At 41.2% G+C, this 18,787-nt stretch overlaps 1 protein-coding gene across 17 annotated transcripts in view; it reads right to left on the reverse strand.

Moving 5' to 3' along the window:
* Nucleotides 1-7,100: 7,100 nt before the first annotated feature.
* The window catches only part of HMBOX1 (homeobox containing 1), a 107,791-nt gene continuing 96,104 nt past the window's right edge, over nucleotides 7,101-18,787 (reverse strand). For 5 of the 17 annotated variants that reach the window (XM_065730506.1, XM_065730502.1, XM_065730504.1 and 2 more), the window contains exons 7-11: nucleotides 16,315-16,397; nucleotides 14,280-14,375; nucleotides 12,500-12,594; nucleotides 12,165-12,296; nucleotides 7,101-8,887 (exon numbers count right to left, since the gene is read on the reverse strand). In XM_065730506.1, coding sequence (XP_065586578.1) covers nucleotides 8,750-8,887; nucleotides 12,165-12,296; nucleotides 12,500-12,594; nucleotides 14,280-14,375; nucleotides 16,315-16,397 — 544 coding nt within the window. In that variant the 3' untranslated portion in view covers nucleotides 7,101-8,749. Of the gene's footprint in view, nucleotides 8,888-11,440; nucleotides 11,522-12,164; nucleotides 12,297-12,499; nucleotides 12,595-14,279; nucleotides 14,376-16,314; nucleotides 16,398-18,787 lie in introns of all 17 variants that reach the window. The other 12 variants (XM_065730519.1, XM_065730515.1, XM_065730513.1 and 9 more) reach the window with 12 other exon arrangements.

Consider the following 18,787-nt stretch of genomic DNA (forward strand, 5'->3'; position numbering starts at 1 on the left):
AAGAGAAGTAGTTTTGCATAGAAAACTAAGCTCTGTTTCAGTCCCTGCTGCTGGAAGTTACCATTAGGAACGGGTCATTATTAAAGTTTATGAAGTATAGCTGTTCCAAATGTCACCAGTAACACTGGTACTAAAGAAAATTAGGGGGCGGAAGATCTTCTGTTTTCAATCACAGAAAGACAGAAATCCTTTTAATTATGACCATGCCAATCCACATCTTTCTAAAGCAGCTAATTACATGTCAGGAGGACATCCAGCCATTCGGAAGAGCTGCCATTACTTTTCCTGCCATACTTTTACACATTTATCTACCCATCCCAATTACCCTGCCTGCATTTTGAAAGGATTCAGCACAGGCATGCTGGATGTTTTGATCAGCAGAATGCACCCGCTTCCATTTAACAAGAATAGGGGATAAATGGTGCAGACAGCCTTGTGCCAAGCCAGCTGAGAGTGGGATGCACTGTACATACAGAGAGCATCAAGGGATATTACACAGCTCGCTCCGCTTTCACAAGTTGGGTTTCCTCACTCTGAAGCCATTGGATGGAGCACTCCAAAGCTCACTGCAGAGAACAAGAGCACAACACGGCAGCAGCCAAAGCAATGAGTCGGTTTTCTTGACCAGCTTGGTTCAAGGGAGCATTTAAAATATGTTTTGTGACTTTTCCCTGCCCGCACCTAAAATGGCAAATCCTCTTCCATCTCCATGACACATCACCCAACCCTACGCTGATAAGTGCACTGTAAACATCACAGACTGCATCTCAAAATAATAATAATAATAAAATTGTTTACTTGTTCCAGCAAGTACGAGCTAGGGTATGATCTGCATTTTCCTAAGGAGCACGTGACAGAAGGACCTTAACAAAACGAGTACAGTTTGTACTGATTGTCGTAACGTCAATGCCATCGTAGTGACTGCATCCCCTCTGCCAAGTGGATGGCTACATGAAAATAGGCATGAACAAACAATTCCAAGCTATTTTTAAGCAATAAAACCTAAGGCCAAGGTTAGCAATGAACAACTCTTCAGAGGTTTGAATTTTTCTCCCTACGTTTGTTCCACTGGCGCAACTTTATTTAATTTTATTCACGTTTGTCGGACAAAAACCGACACCAAAATGCTGTCCTCCTACTGACAGCCCTCAAGATGATCACATCCACTTTTCTAGCTATACCACAATTCTCACGATGGAGAAAAATATCTTTTGTATATTTTGAATTTGAATTTATAGCTGTCACCTCTAGAACACCTCTTTTTTTTTTTTCTTCAATGTGCAGTATCTTTAATTGGACACTTATAATCCCATTTATTAGACAACATGAATAGACACTAAAACGAAGGGTTCGAGGCAATGCTTTTCAGCTTGCCAAATGCCCGTTGGCCAACAACTGCTTCAAGATCCTGAGTAAAAATCCCAGCTACAAAAGGGGAAAACTTTATTCTGAACTTCCTCCATAACTCTTCTCCTTGGGAACGTGATGGTCCTTGTGGTCAGGCCATCCAGCTTCCCTCTCAAGAAGTCACAGTGAAAACATTACTCCTCAAACTTCCGTTCAATCAGCCAGGATTGTGATACAATCCCAATTACTCCTACTAAGAGGCATTTAAACACACAAGACCTGCAGCTGTCTAACAGGAACAAGCACGCGTTAGGTCACTATCAGAAAGCAAGTTTTATCAAGACCGATCCTGCCAATAAAGATTCCTGCCAAGTGATAAATACTACATGAAACCTAAGATTATTGCCTACAAGCAGAAGATTTCGTCCAAAATAATATTACCAAGTCAAAGAACTTCAAAGAGTGCAAGAGCTACTTGGGTGAGATGCCCTGTGATATAAGAGCAAAGCTTACTTTGACACTCAAATTTTCTGGTAATTATCCAATGAACTTTAAAGAAGTTGATGCACCCATAGGAATGAGGGCTGCACAGTGATGTAGCTGAAACAGGAGGAGAAACAGAAAACTTCTGCTAAGAAATTGATTATCTGCAATGAGGAGAATTCCAGACATCACGGGGGAAAAAAGTATTCCCCTACTGAACATCTACAGCTCAGTCCTGAACCTTAGTGAAATGCATGAATCCAGCTCTGACATTACACACAGTGAAAAAGAATCCCACATTAAATGTTTTAGAGGCTGCAATTTTGAGTTGTGAAAGCTCTTCTACCAATTTTGGTTGGGTGGTTTTATCTATGTGAAAAATACAGTGACAATCCTGTTACAAGGAGCACGTATCTCTGCATGACTCAGCCACCTGGTGGATGGGCTACATCAAGCAGCAATCTCACTGCTACACCACAGACAAGACCTAAGAATCTGGAACTCACCCCCATGCTCCCCTGCATCTTAAAGGCAGGAGTTAACACTTGGGTTAGGGACTCCATTCTGCTCCATATTGGTGACCATCATGATTTCTCTTTAAAATAACTTCCATATCAGACCCCAAATCTGTCTGTTATGTTTCTGGTTTTGGTTTTTTTTCTGTCTAGCAATGGCCAACAGCAAATGTTTAAGGAAATAACGTGAGCTTCCAAGCAAGTGCAGAAGACCTACGCTAGTAGACTAAATCTTCTGAAGATCATCAACTGAAGATTCACTGAAGCAAAAAATTCTAGCACATCACAGTAGTTAACAGTGGGCTTAAGTTGAGCACAATTTCTCCACTATATTGTTCAGCTATGTGAGATTTTTCAAGTCCACACTCACAGCAGCAAGACAATGAAAATTCCTCTCGAAGGCAAAAATGAATCTACAGCACAAACGTTATTGAAACACAGACAGCTTACCAGTTCAGTGTTAGCTGACAAACGAAACAAACTAATTCAAATATCCCTGAAGAACTGTGTAAACAGAGCAAACAATTAATGAGATTTATTCCTTATGGCTTGATGAGAACACAGAGCCAGATTCTACAAATAAAGACCCAACTTTTTAATAGACAAAACAACAGAATGTCTTTGAACAAGAAGACACGTACAGATGAGAACTGGGAAACTCCCTGACCTGAGCAGGTTCGTACAGATTCATACAAGGGCTGCTCCAAAAGTAATGCCTCCTATTTTATGACACTGGCCCACGCAACATCAGAAGTAGGCATTGGTGGGTAGAGGATGAATCTTCCCACCAACATTCTGTTATGCTTTGCTGCCATGAGATAGATGGCAGCAGAGAGGCAGCCTGACAGAATGGCATCTGACATGGAAGTGCGAGTCAAGAAAAGGTGTGGAACCGAATTCTTCCACGATGAAAAAACCAGCACCCACTAACATTCATCAATGCTTGCTGAATGTTTATGGAGACAAAACAGTGGATGTGAGCACAATGAGGAGGCAGGCAGTGCGTTTCGGCAGCGGTGACAGTGACGTGAAGTCAAAGCCACATTCTGGACAGCCATGCACAGCTGTCATACTATGCAATAAAGAGCGTCTCCATCAGTTCATCTGTGCCAACTGGCAGATTACAATCAGAGAACTGTGTACAGAGCTGAGTGTCTGCTTCAACGCATTGGAAACGATGGTGGCAATGCTGTATTGCAACAGGCAGGTCCCATGAATACTCACAACAGAAAGAACACTGGTATGCAAGTTTGTCAGGACCTACTGAACCAATACAAGGCTGAAGGTGAGTTTCCTGGTTTGAATCATTACCAGTGACAAGATGTGGTGCCACCAATATGAGCCAGAGTCAATATGGCAGTGCATGGATTGGTGACACACGAATTTCCCACTGAAGAAAAAAAATCAAAACACAGCCCTCAGAGGGTAAAGTGATGTGCAGAGTCTTTTGGAATAGGAAAGGGGGGGGATGGTCCTTCTGGATTTCCTGGAACCTGGACAAATCACCAACTCCGACTGTCACATTGCAATGCTGACTAAACTGAAAGCTTGAACTTCCAGAGTCAGGCCAGAAAAGAAGACGACCTTTCTTTTGCAGTGTGGTACCTCCAGGACCCATATTAGTTTGAAGACCATGGAGCACACTGCCATTCTTGGTTGGACTGTCCAATTACACTCTGCCCAGTCCAGCTTTGGCACCTTCTAACTTCCATCTCTTCTGGCTGATGAAAGATGGACTGCATGGGCAACATTTTCCTAACAACAATACCATCGTAGCCACTGTGAAACAGAGGGTCACCTCCACTGACATACTTCTACAAGTGCGGCACGCAGGCTTTTATTCACCACCAGCAAAAACATACAGCTGATGGTGGTGGCTATGCTGAAAACCAGTGTTTTGTAGCTGAGGATTTTCTCTATCAAATCGTGATGTGCGTTCTTCGGATCTGTAGTACTTTCCAGGGAAATAAACAGAAGGCATTACTTTTGGAGCAACCTACAAAGAATAATTAGGATCGGAAGAGACCTCTGGAGGTCTCTGATCCAACCCCACACCTTGTCCAGTTGAGTTATGGATATCCCCAAGGATGAGTTTCTCCACTGCCTTTCTTGGTCCTTCTTCTACTGCCCTCAGTATGAAAATATTCCTCTTTATATTCATCTGGAGTTTTCCATAATGCAATTTGAGCCCACTGCTCCTAATCTCTTTCTATGTACCTCTGAGATAGAGCCTGGTGCTGTATTCACTAGAACTACCGATTAGAACAATTAAAGAGCAAAGTAAGAGCTCCCCAGAGCCAGTCCAAACAATCTCAGCTCTCTCAAACTCCCACCACATGACATGTGCTCCAACCCCCTCATCTCAGCAGCCGTATGATGGACTTACCCCTGTCCAAAACTGACCACAATACTCCAGACGTGCTCCCACAGGTGAAGAACAGAGGGGACTTATTGCTTTCCTTGCTCTGCCCATGGCTCTTCCTAATGAAATTCCTTTATCACTACAAGGGTGCACTGCTGACTCATGACCAACCTGCTCATGTCCAACATATGAGTAATGGGATTATGCTATAACAATATCTATCCTCACAGCGTATTAGATGTCTCTGCAACTGTAGGCCATCAATGAATAATGTCTGCTTGTTCCTATGTTATTATTTCCTTTATCAACTCATAATGCTTTTGTAACTATCTGAGATTTCAGACCAGGAAAAAGACATAAACAAAAACAAAAGATCAAGTAGAGGTAGAAATTGTTGTTTTAAGAAGACCGTTAGAGACAAGAACTCAAGTATAAGAGCTTTATGAGCCACAAAATAACAGCCAGAATTTACACTACAACTTTAAAAGCAATCTGTGCCCACCACTGAAGAGGAACACCTTGAATTATTTCTTCTCCATTCACAGAACAAAAAGGTAGACCTAGTCTGGCACCAGACCCCTTTTCAAGGGAAGCTCACACAAGAACGGACTGCAGTAGCTCCAGGTTGGCTACAACAAACTTGCCACTGAATTGCAACGCTACCAAAAAAAAACAAACCTGCCACCACCAAGAAGATAATTTTCAAGAAAATCCAGAGACAAAAAGACATAAACAACATCCCATACTGAAGCAGATAACCTAGAGGAAGAGTCTAAATCATAGGCCACCCTCTCCACCAAGTTTTTCAATTACTCTAGATCAGGTGCAGCTCTTCTGACATCGTCACACCAGCATCTATTCCATTTAAGCTAACTGGTGTAAAGAGAAAGCTGTTAATCATCTGCACATCATCTGTTATGAACTTCAGAATAAAGAGAACAGGCTGCTGTGAGCACCCTGAAGTCCTGCTCATTCCTCATACCTCTTGTAGGTAGGTTCAAACCAAGGTGACAGAAACCTGAAACATAACAAATGTCTTATTTTTTTTTCCAGCACGACTGATTTCCTGGTTAAGTCATCCTCTATTTGCTCTGGTGAGACGATGTGAGAGAGAAGCAAACTGCTATTTACCTTAGAAGCTACAGACAAGGAGGATCTGGCAATCTCCAGCTGTTCACAAGTGGTTTATCTGACTAACCTTCACATGGGATATCGACGCCTGATGAGACCAGCAGCTACCTACACTGACAGACAAAACTAAGGTGCGATTACTCTACATCAGATGGTCTGGACATACAGTTTTGGTGGTGTTACTTTGATCCTGTATCACATGAACCAAAAATGAGAATATGGATTTTTATTCTTCCCTATTGCTTTAAAAAGGCAATGCTTGAAGCAATGACTTTTTTTTCAAGATGCTATAGTAAGCAATATTTCTTCTAAAATTGCAGCTGTCCAACAGTTTGAGTCTGTTCTTTTTAAAATGAAACAGCCAGGACAAATGGTGGTGGCAATCCCAACATAAAGAGGCCATCGATTATTAAAATCTCCTTCCTATAAATCGTGGATGTTGCTTGTCAGCTTGGTGTGTGACTGCAGTATGAATAAGAAGGTAAAATTCCACTAAGGCTATATAGTTTGCTTGATCATTCTGCTGTGCAAAAATAGAAAAAAAAAGCTCTCCCTGTCCTTTCACTTCTTAGGACCAAAACATTCACTTTCACATTAAGAAATAAACTGCAATGGTGCAATGGCAGCTGATTCAATTCTGTTTTTTTCCCCAGGTCTGCCCTGATGCTACTTCCAAATTTGCCTACTCAAGAAATGCAATAAAACAGAAAAGGACGGCTTCATTCTGCTTCAGTGATCTATACCTAAGGAAAGCACATAAATTTTCCAATGAAATCCATAAATGAAAGACGAGGCCAAGCCCTACCTATTTATCTGCAAAGTTACAGAGACAAAGAGGTGCCGGCTCTGTGCCCTCTGAAAGCACAAAAACTCCTCCTTATTACCCAAGCATTTTTGTGAGATGAACAGATGTAAGGATGATCTAGTTAGCCCACACCCCGGATGGGTTTAGGCTGCCTAAAAACCTGCTGAGGAGCCACATTCTGGGAGCTCACAATGCTATCTGATAGTTACGCCTGAGGAAGGGAGGATGAGAACGAACCAAGTCACAGTGACTTCCCTTTGACCCCTCCACCTCCAGAAGCAGATGAGAGAAGAAGGAAGCCCATCCTTCACAATTAAGCTATATTCCCAACGTCAGCGATTCCCACGTAAATGGGGAAGATACAAATGGAATGTTTTGGAAATACTATGAAAATTTTTATATATCGACATACAAAAATTGACATAGTTTTTTTTTAAATGTTTTTGTTTGTTTTGTGTTGTTTTCTTTTTGTTTTTTTTTTCTTTTTGTTTTTTTGTTTTTTTTAATGTAACACAGTCTTGCCTGTCTCTAACACTTCCCGTGCTGTTTCCATTGAGATGTTTCCTCTTACCGGCAGCAACATATCATTTTATCAGGATGCCAGGAGATCGTTTCCACACAATGCCAGCAGATGTAATTTTCTCAGATGTGCACACAGTTCATCATTTAGATACTAGATGACAAGGCGATCGCAGGGTGACTCTGTAATGCGAGTTTGCTGTTTGGCATTTTGAATTCTCAAATGATAAAAAAAAGACTTATCAAATATAAATATCTTTAAGAAAAAAGTAACAAAAGTGCTACATATGATCAAGGAAAACAATTCCATTAGTTTCTGCTACTTAAAGTAGGTTTGCTTTACAAATATTACCACATCCATTATCAGTATGGCTTCCAATTATTAATTAAATTGCTCGTAGCAGTATAGCTTTCTCACATCTTAACAAGGACAGAGTAAAGAGAACACAAAACATTCACACCCCATTTCTCTGCTAAGAGATCCTCTTGCCTTTAAGCAAAGACAAAAGTTCTTATTTAGGAGAATACTTATGCTACGATGGTTAACTAGCAAAGGTCAGATGTCAAAGCTCTCGAATCACCTTTCGGGCTAGATGTAGGCATTAGTTACACAGACGTGTAAAAAAAATCACTCACCCATTTCATGACCTTAAGACTTTCTTGGAAAACATTGCTTTTGAAAGTGGCGAAGTGGAGAGGGGAATAGGGCGGGGACAGAAAAGGAAGAATAAAAAGTGAAATTGTTAGTGACAGATCAATAGAGTCTAGACCTCTTCTGAGCAGGCACTACAAGCCATGCCAAATAATGAATAGTGGTTTTGAGAGGTGGACTGTTGTCCATTAGACATTCAGCTCATTTTTCATATGATCCCAGGCTGGGCTTCAATCATGGTCCCAGAGGCAGAAGGCAGTACTTATCCACTAAGCCACGCAGCTTGTGAGTAGAGGATGTCTGTGTTGAATATGTGAACATCAACTGAAATAAGTGAATGTGTTTCCAATGGACATTCTCAGCACAGCACCCAAAAGTATATCAAGTCACTGTATGACCAGTGAGGCACAGCTTATTGCAGCTGGAAATCTGAATCAGCTGAAGTGGGGTTTCTAGTGTTCTTTTTACTCTCTGTTGATACTCCCAGTCTGGTGTCCATCGACCCTGTGCCACTACCTCAGCTTGCATCCTTTCAGTCTCAGAGAAGGAAAAGCGTACAGACTAATTTTACACAATCTCTAAAGGTATCCAAGATTTTAAGTGTAGCCTAAGACTTGTAATTGAGGACTGTCTAAAATACCTGGAAGCACTTTGAATGCTAAGATAGAGCAGCAAGATTTTTCTAGCCACTGGGGCTGGGAGAGGGAGGTTGGTTGGTTGATTGATTATTTATTGGGAATTAATACTGAGAGAGTATACGCAAAGGCTGAGGGCACCATGCCATCTTCACAGAACAAGACCCTAACAGCTAACTGACGTACAAGAAACTGCAAAGTTATACTGTAAGAACACATATTAAGGACCGAGGAAAGTCTGCTAAGGTGCTACGTCTAAAACTAAGTTACTTCTTGCTTCGACCCTCCCCCTTCTTTGTATCAGTCGTCGTCTAGAGCCTCTGTCTTGATCTCGTTGGCTCCTTGCCGGGCCAATGCCAAGATGGTGTGGTTTACCGCTGCCATTTCCACGGCTAATGAAATGGGGTCTTGATGGTCACTATGGCTAGTGCTGTCATCCTGCGCAGGTGGAAAGGAGAAGAGAGAAGCGCGGTTACTACACAAGTAGAAAACCAGCTCATAAAAACAGTGTATGAAACAACGGCCTAGGGGCAGCAAAGTGCACGTGTGTTACCGGGGCACAACATGAAAGGAATTCTCACAACTGATTTCCCTCAATGTGCAGACAAAGGTAAGAGGGGTAAGGAGTGGTGTACCCGATTTTCAAGAGGAAAAATTAAGCAGAGGGAATATTCTGAGGAAAACAGGAAATTATAAAGATAAAAGCAACACACAGCATATGTCAGGAAAGCAAACTAAGGTGGGGATCATTACCCACTGCACAAATTCATGCTACGCTTGCATTCTGAATACCGTATTCAGTTCTGCTCATCCCATTTTAAGAGGACACAACAGAACTAGGAAAAATAGTGAGAGTGGCAGTCAGGAGAATCAAGAGTCAGGGGTTGGCTTCTCTACAAGGAGGGACTAAAGAGGCTCAGTTTCCTCAGCTTGGAAAAGAAATGGCTGATGGTTGATATGGTAAGTGCTTATTACAAATAATCAGTAAATAGAGAACAATTGTTTGCTACTTCTGATGATCTAATAAGCAAGGGTGCTCACTGAAACGATGAGATAATACGTTCCAAAGCAAAAACAGGAAGCAGCTCTTCTCTTATCACTGCTCACTTGTAGGATTCACTGATTTTTAGATTAGACAAAAGTAAATATGCCTTAAAGAGAGGGGTTAGACAAGTTCATGGCAAATTGGTCTACTGATAACTATTAAAAAGAAAGTGGATACACCGCCTGGCTCAGGAAGTCTCTCAAGACTACTGCCTTCCAGAAGCTGGAAGCTAATATAATAAAATCACACTACAATTATCCTATTCTTTAAAAATACTTTTCCTGAAACACTGGTATTGACCTCACCCAGACCTTTGGTCTGAGCCGCTGTTGTATGAAGAAGCTGAATTCACAAAGGTATTGGGAAAAAGGTGCTGAAAAGCTCCAAGACTGTTAAGAAAAATAGTGCAGTGACTTCATGAGACTGGAACTCACATAATTAAATATCTAGGTGAACCTCTGCTGCGTTCTCCAGTCTGCTGGACTAAGTGCTACGTATTTCTTCACGCTTGTTTTCTAAAGAGCAAGGTGTCTCAGCTGTAGGAGGACCACTGTGCTGACTGCTATGATGCTTGGCAAGCAAAACTAATACAGGGAAACTTAATGCTGCAGGCCTGCAGTGAAACTTGCAAAATCAAGGAAAAAAGGGTTATATTCCATAGGCACATAATGGCCATATAGTGTCAGATCAAATGCTTGACCATTCTAGCTTAATTTCATAGTGAAGTGTGCATGCTTCTTAGCCTACATCGGAAACAGGGCTTGGTTTAAAATAACAGGAGTGGGAATCAGCAGTATCCAAACTAAGCTGTCAAACAAATTGTGCTGGGATGTTGGGCAAAATCATGGTGTTTTCCTCATTTTAAAATGAGGCACTAACAGTGAGCACATAATGATCTTGCCATTACCTTTACAGAAAAGAAATGATAAATATTTATCAGCCTTGGACAGCTGATGAGGGACAAAACATGCAAAACTTTTATGTTAGTTTTTATATTAAGCACTTTTAAATTAAGATGGCAAATGCTGAGGGAAACAGAAAAGACAGGATTTGGTAAAATCCTGGTTATTTGAAGTAATGCACTCATTTACAACAAATAGAGACCAAATACTGTGATGTCATCTCAGTAATTTTTACTATGGTAAGAAATACAAAGCTGAGTTTTGCAGTCTTAGTCACTTCACTAGTATCTGGGTGAACTTTGAAGTTTAAGTGTCATTGTGGAAAGCAGAATTTATGGTTTTAACAGCTAAGGGATGTTAATTGGTCATGCCATTTATTCTACTTCACTGCTAATGCCTGATTATACTTCATAGACAAGCCTAGCCAGATTATTGAGAAATGCAGATGTGAAGGACTCTAAACAAAAATCTTTTTATTTTCTATCAAGTTTATTCATCTTTTCAAAGCATTTTGGATAACAAACCAGAAAAATATAGTTTGAGAGTCTAGATAACCCTTGCATTCAGTTTCTGTATCTGACTGAAAAGGAATTAACTGCACTCAACAGAATTTCAAAATATTTTAGAAGTGTCACAGAGCTGATCCTCATTATCTAGACCTAGCAAGGTTGGTTCCACCAAATCTACTGGTGATGATCTATAAAAATGGCCTTAATGTCCATCAGAAGCAGAGTGGGTGGGAATCCCTCTGCCAGAGATCTGTCACATTGGGCCACAGCCAAGCCTGCCAGGGACTCATTCCAGTGCTTTCCGTTGCTACAGCACTCCTTCAGAGAGGGAGACATAACTATTTCTCCCAAATGAGTCGATTAAAAATGATCTGCCAACCCCACGTGTTGGGTGTAGCACAGAACAGAGCTAATATCAAAGCCAGAACCAAGCAAATGAACTGTTCTACAAGTCCCCTGGTGCCAAGCACACACATCCCTGATGGGTCTGGCCAACACTGACACCTGAGGGAAAATTGGGAAGCGGATGCAATACCTGTCAGGAAGGTGTGTGAAGGAAGGGTCACCAACTTTAGGGTAGGTGAGGGCTCAGAGTGCGGGAAGGGGTATTCTTTTGCTGGAGAATTTAAAAAAGAAGTTGCTGTCAAGGGTTAAAAATAATCAAGAAAAATAGAGAATAGGCAAGAGTTAAAATGCAAAAAGAAAAAAAGATAATATGTAAACAATCCAAATAGTGGCACACCGTTGCAGAACAATATGAAGCAGGTACAGGGCCAAATAAATGTCAAGCTTTAGTTAATCACATCCTCCCCCCACCCCTTCTCCCTTTGTCTGTCAGCATCTTAGGGAGTGATTCTGAGCCACCCTGAAAGTTGCTCCCAGGGAAATGCAGCCGGAGCTCAGCACCTCATAGGAGCGTGCTCAGCATCCTGCTGGGCAGGGCTGACAAAAGGGATTATGATAAAGTGTACTAGGTGGGGGCTTACTGCTGTACTCGTCTGGGTGCCAGATAAGCAACTCACAACAGCTGTACCACAGGCTATCACAGAGACATTTCTTGCAGAAAGAAACAAAAGGTGAGAGAGGAACACGCATGCCTAGTTTTTCAGGGAGGCATGTTGGTGCCTGATATATCAGAGTAGTTATTAAAGACGTGTACATCCTTCCTTGAGGGTGGATAATTAGCACGGTGCCAGGGCTAAGGAAAGCTCAAGTTATGCACCGTGCACTGGGTAACACTCTCCTAACATTTTTCATACATTGCGTGTGGCGTGAATGGTGTAACTTGCTTGTTTGGAGCAGATCCTCCTGTCTTCTTCTACCTTCTCTGCTTCTCTGCCTCCCTCTGAACATCTTCCCTCCTCCTCCCCATTGCGTACTTGCCAAGTGTCCTGTTGTATGACAATAAATCCATGTGGGTGAATGCTGGTTGCTAAACACATTCAAACAGGGGAGCTGTGCTCTTCCACTTTCCCCTTTACAATTACAACAAAGCAAAACAAGAACAAGAGATATCTGATTTGCAAGGCAGAGCGCCTCTGCACGTGTCACTGAACTCTCATTTGGGGACACATGGCTCAGCCACGATGCTCACCTGCTCTGAGTAGTCATTGCCATCAACGTCGTCGCTGTTGGAATGACCTCCCGGACTCTGTACATCTATTCCATGGCTCTCCAGGATTGCTGCTTCTTCGAAAAAAGCAAATGGATCCCTAATTTATCTGATGCATTAGAGTAATTAAAAGTTAACTATTTTTTCAAGAAGTTAGAATAACTGGAAGAACAGAGTTAGCTCTTAGCCTCTTCCTCTTCACTCTCCAGTATTTGGGAAGGTAGCACATGAACAGATACTGGTTTGCCTGAAATCCTTCCCTGTCAACTAACAGACTTGTTTGCGAGTAAAAATCCTTGTTTTCCAGCCAGTCCTATTAGAAATTAGCTTAATTTCTAATGCACTGGAGTGGCAAAGGCATTCCCTGTAGATCTTCCCACATAGTTTGGACTGGCAGGACTTGAGGGGGGCGGGGAGTGTCTGAAAATAGATGGAGAAATTTTTAAAAGCACTTAAGGGATTTAAAAACAATACATCTTCATCTTCCAGAAGGATCCATGCATCTAAAGTTCCCTTTAGTTGTTTTTAATCTCCTTCCAACCCTCCTCCCCATACAGTACACATAACATACAGTACAGATAAAGCTGTAATACCACCCACCTTGGACTAATTTTGCTTTATTCCCCCCCCCCCCTCCCCCTCATAATTAGACAGACAGGTTTCATTTTTAAAAGTACATGTAGATAAAATTTCAGTAACACATTACATTTTGTAGGAAGAACGTTTTCTTCTTCACAAATATGACAAAAGCAGGAAGATGGTATAACACTTTCAACGTTTGCAAAAATACAAGTTAGCATGCAGGTATGGGTCTTTGCCCATCTACCAGTTGCAAACTCAATTCTGCACAGTACTTCAGCTTGTGCATAAAACTTTGCACAAATTGCAGAAGTTTGTTGAGTCCTGGCTGCTAACGTGAGTTCATTTTCATCAGAATGTCTTGCATTTATCCATGTGAGAAGGTCTATTTCTTACAAGCTCAGCATCACTTCATATTTACTTATGGTGAGGTACTCAAGCACAAAAAAAACCTGCAGGGCTAACTTTTGTTTTATCCTGACCATCAAGAAAGAACATGGAACATGACTTGTTCCAGCCACTCAATGCTGAGCAACCCCATGGAAAGCAGTAGGGAGCACAGGTGCAACGTGAATAAGAAGTTGGCTTGTGCAACCTTTGGTCCCAGTGGCTGTATCTGAGAGGTAAAACAACTCATCTGGCCTCATAGATCCCTGTGGGGTCTGAGAGATGGCAGTAAGAGAGACAACCCTAGGTTTTGGCAGAAAAAAAACAAGTGCATTTCGGTGGAACACAGAGACAAGGAAACTTACAACCATATAAAGGCTTCTCACTACAACCACTTCTCATTTAAACAGCACACGAAGGTTCTGAACTTGCAATAGTCTCAATTTCCCTTCTTTTCAATGCAGACATTTTCAGGTTTTATTTCAGATTTCACCTGGAATGCCCAGGTGAGCCTGTGTTAGGGAAATGTGACTCTCCCTCCACAAACTAAATTCTTAGTTTGATTTTAAAACTGATCTTCCAGTAAAACTTCGTTACTGCCTCACTTTTCCTGCATCAATGATGGAATTTCATAAACTAAATCAAAGGAGAAAAAATCTGGAATAGCAAGAGTCTTCTTGTTAAAAAACTCTCCCATGTTTCTATTAATTACTTTCAGTACTGTAATGTGTAATTTTTATCTCTCCCGAGCAAGTCAATGTACTGAACCTTGAAAGCAGGCTCTCTGATACATTACCGATATTGGCTCGTCTCTTGATTTCCTTTCTTCTGTTGGCAAACCAGTTGTACACTTTAAGGGAGGTAACTCGCTCCAGATCTGATAACTTTTTTCCTATGAAAATAATGGTGGGGGAAAAAAAGATAGCAGACTACCCTTGTACAAGTGATAAACTCCTGAGACGTAAACAGCACTGAAAAGTTGTTCTATGTGAGAACGAAGCAAATTTTATGTGAACCAGAGTATTGTGCCCAGATGCTATGCTAATAAATGCCAAATATCTCTCTAAAAATAAAGTACCCTTTCTTCTGTTTTTAAAAAATCTGAAATACAAGAATTCCTTTGCAGCTTCTGTCAACCAAATCCAGAGCTGTGGGAATAGAGGACTCCTTTTCTAGTTCAAGCACAAAACTGAGATTCAAAAGACTTGAATTCAATTCTCAGCTCTGCCATAAATGCCATACCCTTGGGTTAGATCTCTTACTACATGCCACAAGGGTGCAGTTCAATGACGCGTTTTCTTTGGTAACAGCAAAAGGAATGAAGGAATTTTGTCCCTCCTAAATCTGCTTTCCTTCTTCTCCACCAGCAGCTGTTATCGTGCTCCCACAGCACTCATCACAGCCTTTCCATTCTGCCAGGGCACTTTCTATCTTTTGGGGTAAGGGGCAGGAGATGTTGGAAACCAGATCGTTGGAGTGTTACACTTAAACCAGCAGAACAAATAATCCTAATAACAACCACCCAGCTACAGCAATCAGCATCTGCAAACTTAACTAAGAGAAATAGACTGAGTGAATGAAAGAAATAGATACCTGTGCTGTTTTCTAAAGCTTTATATCAGTATTATTCACAGTATTTCACTAATCCTGAGATACAGCGTGTTAAATACCTTGTCCAAAGTTGCTGAACCATCCAGTGGCACTGCCAGCACTAAATCTAACCTCTTCAGTGCTCTACCCACTAGGCCCTTCTGCTTCTACCATGAAAAGGCAAGAGGCAACACAAAGGTTGTAACAAGGGAAATTCTGACTAGCTTTTAGGACAATGTATTTTACCACAAGAGCAATCGACACTGGAACAGGGGCCCAGGGAGGTGGGAAATCTTCTGGTTTTGGAGTTATTCAAGACTGAACAAGGCAAAGGCCCCTGAACACCTTATTCTAGGATGCTTCTGTTTGATCAGATGTCACTTTCAAACTTAGTTACTCTGTGTTTTTGTGCTATTCTGTTCAGAAGTCATGTGTTCATTTTCTTCTGCATTAATTTTTATTCTGGTTAGATAAAATATAAATACACCCACAGTACAGCTTTTAAAAACAATGCTAAGTTTGGCTCATAAAACAAGGCAAAAGCATGCGTGTGTCCACTAATACTAAGTACTCATGCTCCTATCCCAAGTGTAATTTCTCTGTGAAAAGGGAAAATGCAACTTGTTGATCCAAATACAGGGTCACCCACGGACACTCAGATTCTAACACAAAACTCCTGTCTAAAAGTTACAAAAAAAACCCTGAAAGGTGGGAAAGCTGTGGTTCCTTTTTTTTTAACTCTACTGAGGACCTGTTGCATGATCTCCATCAAGCTTCAGTTTGTGAACCTAAGATTTCCCATCTGTGAAACAGAACCAAGTGAAATCCCCTCTCATGTAGTGTCATGAAATTGCCAGATCGTTCCTAAGTGCTTACAGAAATGCTTTGAAATAAGTGACCTGACCTTGCAGAATGAAAGCCTCTCAGAGCATGTTTATTTTCTTAGCAATGTCATTTACAAAGCTGTATAAATCAAATACACAGCTTGTACTCAACTGGTGGGAATTTAAGTCTCAGATAAAGGTATTTTGGTATGAAAATTGCATTGACTTTCATGTTCATCCAAGTATTGGCAGCTCTGAAGAAGGCAAGGCAAAGAATGCTTGAGAAGAAACCTACAACTAGTTGAGAGCGGTAAATGATTAGTAATAGCCACAAAATTGCATTTACTGAATTTAGCAGGAGATGCTGAAATCTAATTGTAATTGCCTTTGGAAAGGACATCGCGATCAGCTCCTCACCTGGCTTCTGTATAACTGCATTACAGGCGTTTGCAATTTCTTCTCTCTTTGCCTCGTCAGGATATTGATTCTCATTGAAGTAACTGCAAGAAGAGGGGAATAAGAAAGGCTTTTTCAGAAACACTCTAATGCAGCTTCACTAGAAGGTGTCAGCTGCCTGTTTATGTACACTCACAGAAATAATACAGACACAGTACAATTTCTGTCAACCTGTATATGCATAAAATAATAACAGCATGCACTCGTATACACAGTTACTCTTTGGAAAGTTCCCAAGCACCTCAGATGACTGAATGTCATCTCAGCATCTGCAGCATCACCTTGGCATCCAGAAGATCACACTAGGAGATGCAGCAAAACAGGCAGCATTACCAATATCAGTTATCACTGTCAGGTGAAATATGGTCTTATAAGACACCACAGGCCACAACTCTTTAATTACCAGTTACTTTCTTCCCCTGCGTAACCCTGAGGCAATGTCCTACAAGAGATGTTCACTATCTGATCACTGGGTTAGTACATACACACATACATACACTGCACACAAACACTGTGGATTTGGACAGATGATTCATACTGTGCAGACAAAGCTACACAATAAAAGAGTAAGATTTCTAGAGTCAGACCATTTTTTTAAAGTCACAATGAAAATAGTTTAAATCTGGCCCAGGAGAACATACTCTGAGTACAGCATATTTTAACAATATTTTTCTAAATAATTATGATTTTATTGTACTTCATGTGCAGTAAACATCCTATAAAAGTTAAACTGTTTTCTTCTTTTACTTCGTTTAAGCGCTTTAAAAATTTTAATGAACTGATTTACATTCTACAGATCTTATCAGATCTGCATTAAAAACAACAAAAGGAGCCCTGTTTACTTCAATGGACTCTGATAAGCAAGCCATAAGCAGGGACTACTACGTTTTTCTGTAGATTGCCCATAACGTATAATCTTAAGAATTCTTTGATCAACTTTGATCAGCAGCAGGTTCAGATGTTGGACAGCTGCTCTGTATCTGAAAAGAATAAGTTTTCCTTTAATTGCAGACCATTTACTAGTAGGAGAGCTAGGCCTTAGAAGGCACTTACTATTTTCCATGGTCATACTTCTGCTCCAGTGGATTGGCCCCAGCTCAGTTGCTCTCAATGGAAACATGCATTCTGTTCCACACAGCAATTGTTTCCTCCCAACCTTCTTTTGACCAAGTGATGCTAACACAGATCTCACTCTTTCACTCCCAGATTAAATCAATCCACAGCACATACAAATTTTGGACACTCAGTTTGAATTTTATGTACTATTACTACATCCCATTGTTCTCAGTCCTATTTGCAGTCACAGCTGAACCCACAAATGCAGTCCTATTTCTAAGTTGCTGTCCATTGACTAAAATAAATCACATTAGCACAGCTAGTTGTGCTGTTAGAATCACAGAATCACCAAGGTTGGAAAAGACCTATAAGATCATCCAGACCAACCATTCCCCTGTCACCAATAGCTCTCACTAAACCGTGTTCCTCATCACAACGTCTAAATGCTCCTTGAACACCTCCAGGGTCGGTGACTCCACCACCTCCCTGTGCAGCCCATTCCAGTGCCTGACCACTCTTCTTTCAGAGAATTATTTCCTAACATCCAGTCTGAATCTTCCCTGGCACAACTTAAGGCCATTCTCTCTCATCTTATCACTAGTTATGAGAGAGAAGAGGCCAACCCCCAGCTCACTACATCCTCCCTTCAGGTAGTTACAGAGAGCAATAAGGTCTCCCCTGAGCCTCCTCTTCTCCAGACTGAACAATCCCAGCTCCCTCAGCTGTTCCTCTTAAGACCTGTGCTCCAGACCCCTCACTAGCTCCGTTGCCCTTCTCTGGACACACTCCAGGTTCTCATTGTCTAAATTGCAGTGAAGGGCATTAATGTATTTCCACTTGATTTTGCAGCTTAGACTCAAACCTCCTCTGAAAACCAGGTGAGATTTTTGCCATCATAACTGAAGAAGAGGAGATCTGGTTACCTTTACTTTACTACAAGCATTGAGCACAGAGCACTGCCAGCACCCTTGACCAAAGACTTTATCTGCCCCCAGCAATTTTCCCAGTCTCCGGGCATGGCATTTTTAGAAGTATATTCTTTTATCTTCCAGATATATCATCCCTTCTGTTACCATATCCTTTAAAGTGATATATGTACCTATGTAACCTGGCAAATTCTTCTTTAAAGGTGCAGTGTGCTGCACAAAACATTTTAAGTGAAAGGAAAATTGGAAAGCAGAGTAGAAAATGGTTTTTCTAGTAGTTAGCTCAAGTGACTCAGGATGGTGTCCCACAAAACCCATTTACAGAATAAAGATCTCTCTGCCCAGAGCCAAGAACTATTTCCTCTTCCAAGTGCTACTTGATAAAGGAAAGTCAAGACTATTATTTATGCAACTGTATCACGTGATGAGTCCTAGTCAGGAAGCCAAATCAG

Source organism: Cyrtonyx montezumae, unplaced genomic scaffold, assembly GCF_038088225.1.
Source record: "Cyrtonyx montezumae isolate F1298 unplaced genomic scaffold, pur_monq_1.0 scaffold_13, whole genome shotgun sequence".
In the NCBI taxonomy this organism is placed as follows: Eukaryota; Metazoa; Chordata; class Aves; order Galliformes; family Odontophoridae; genus Cyrtonyx; species Cyrtonyx montezumae.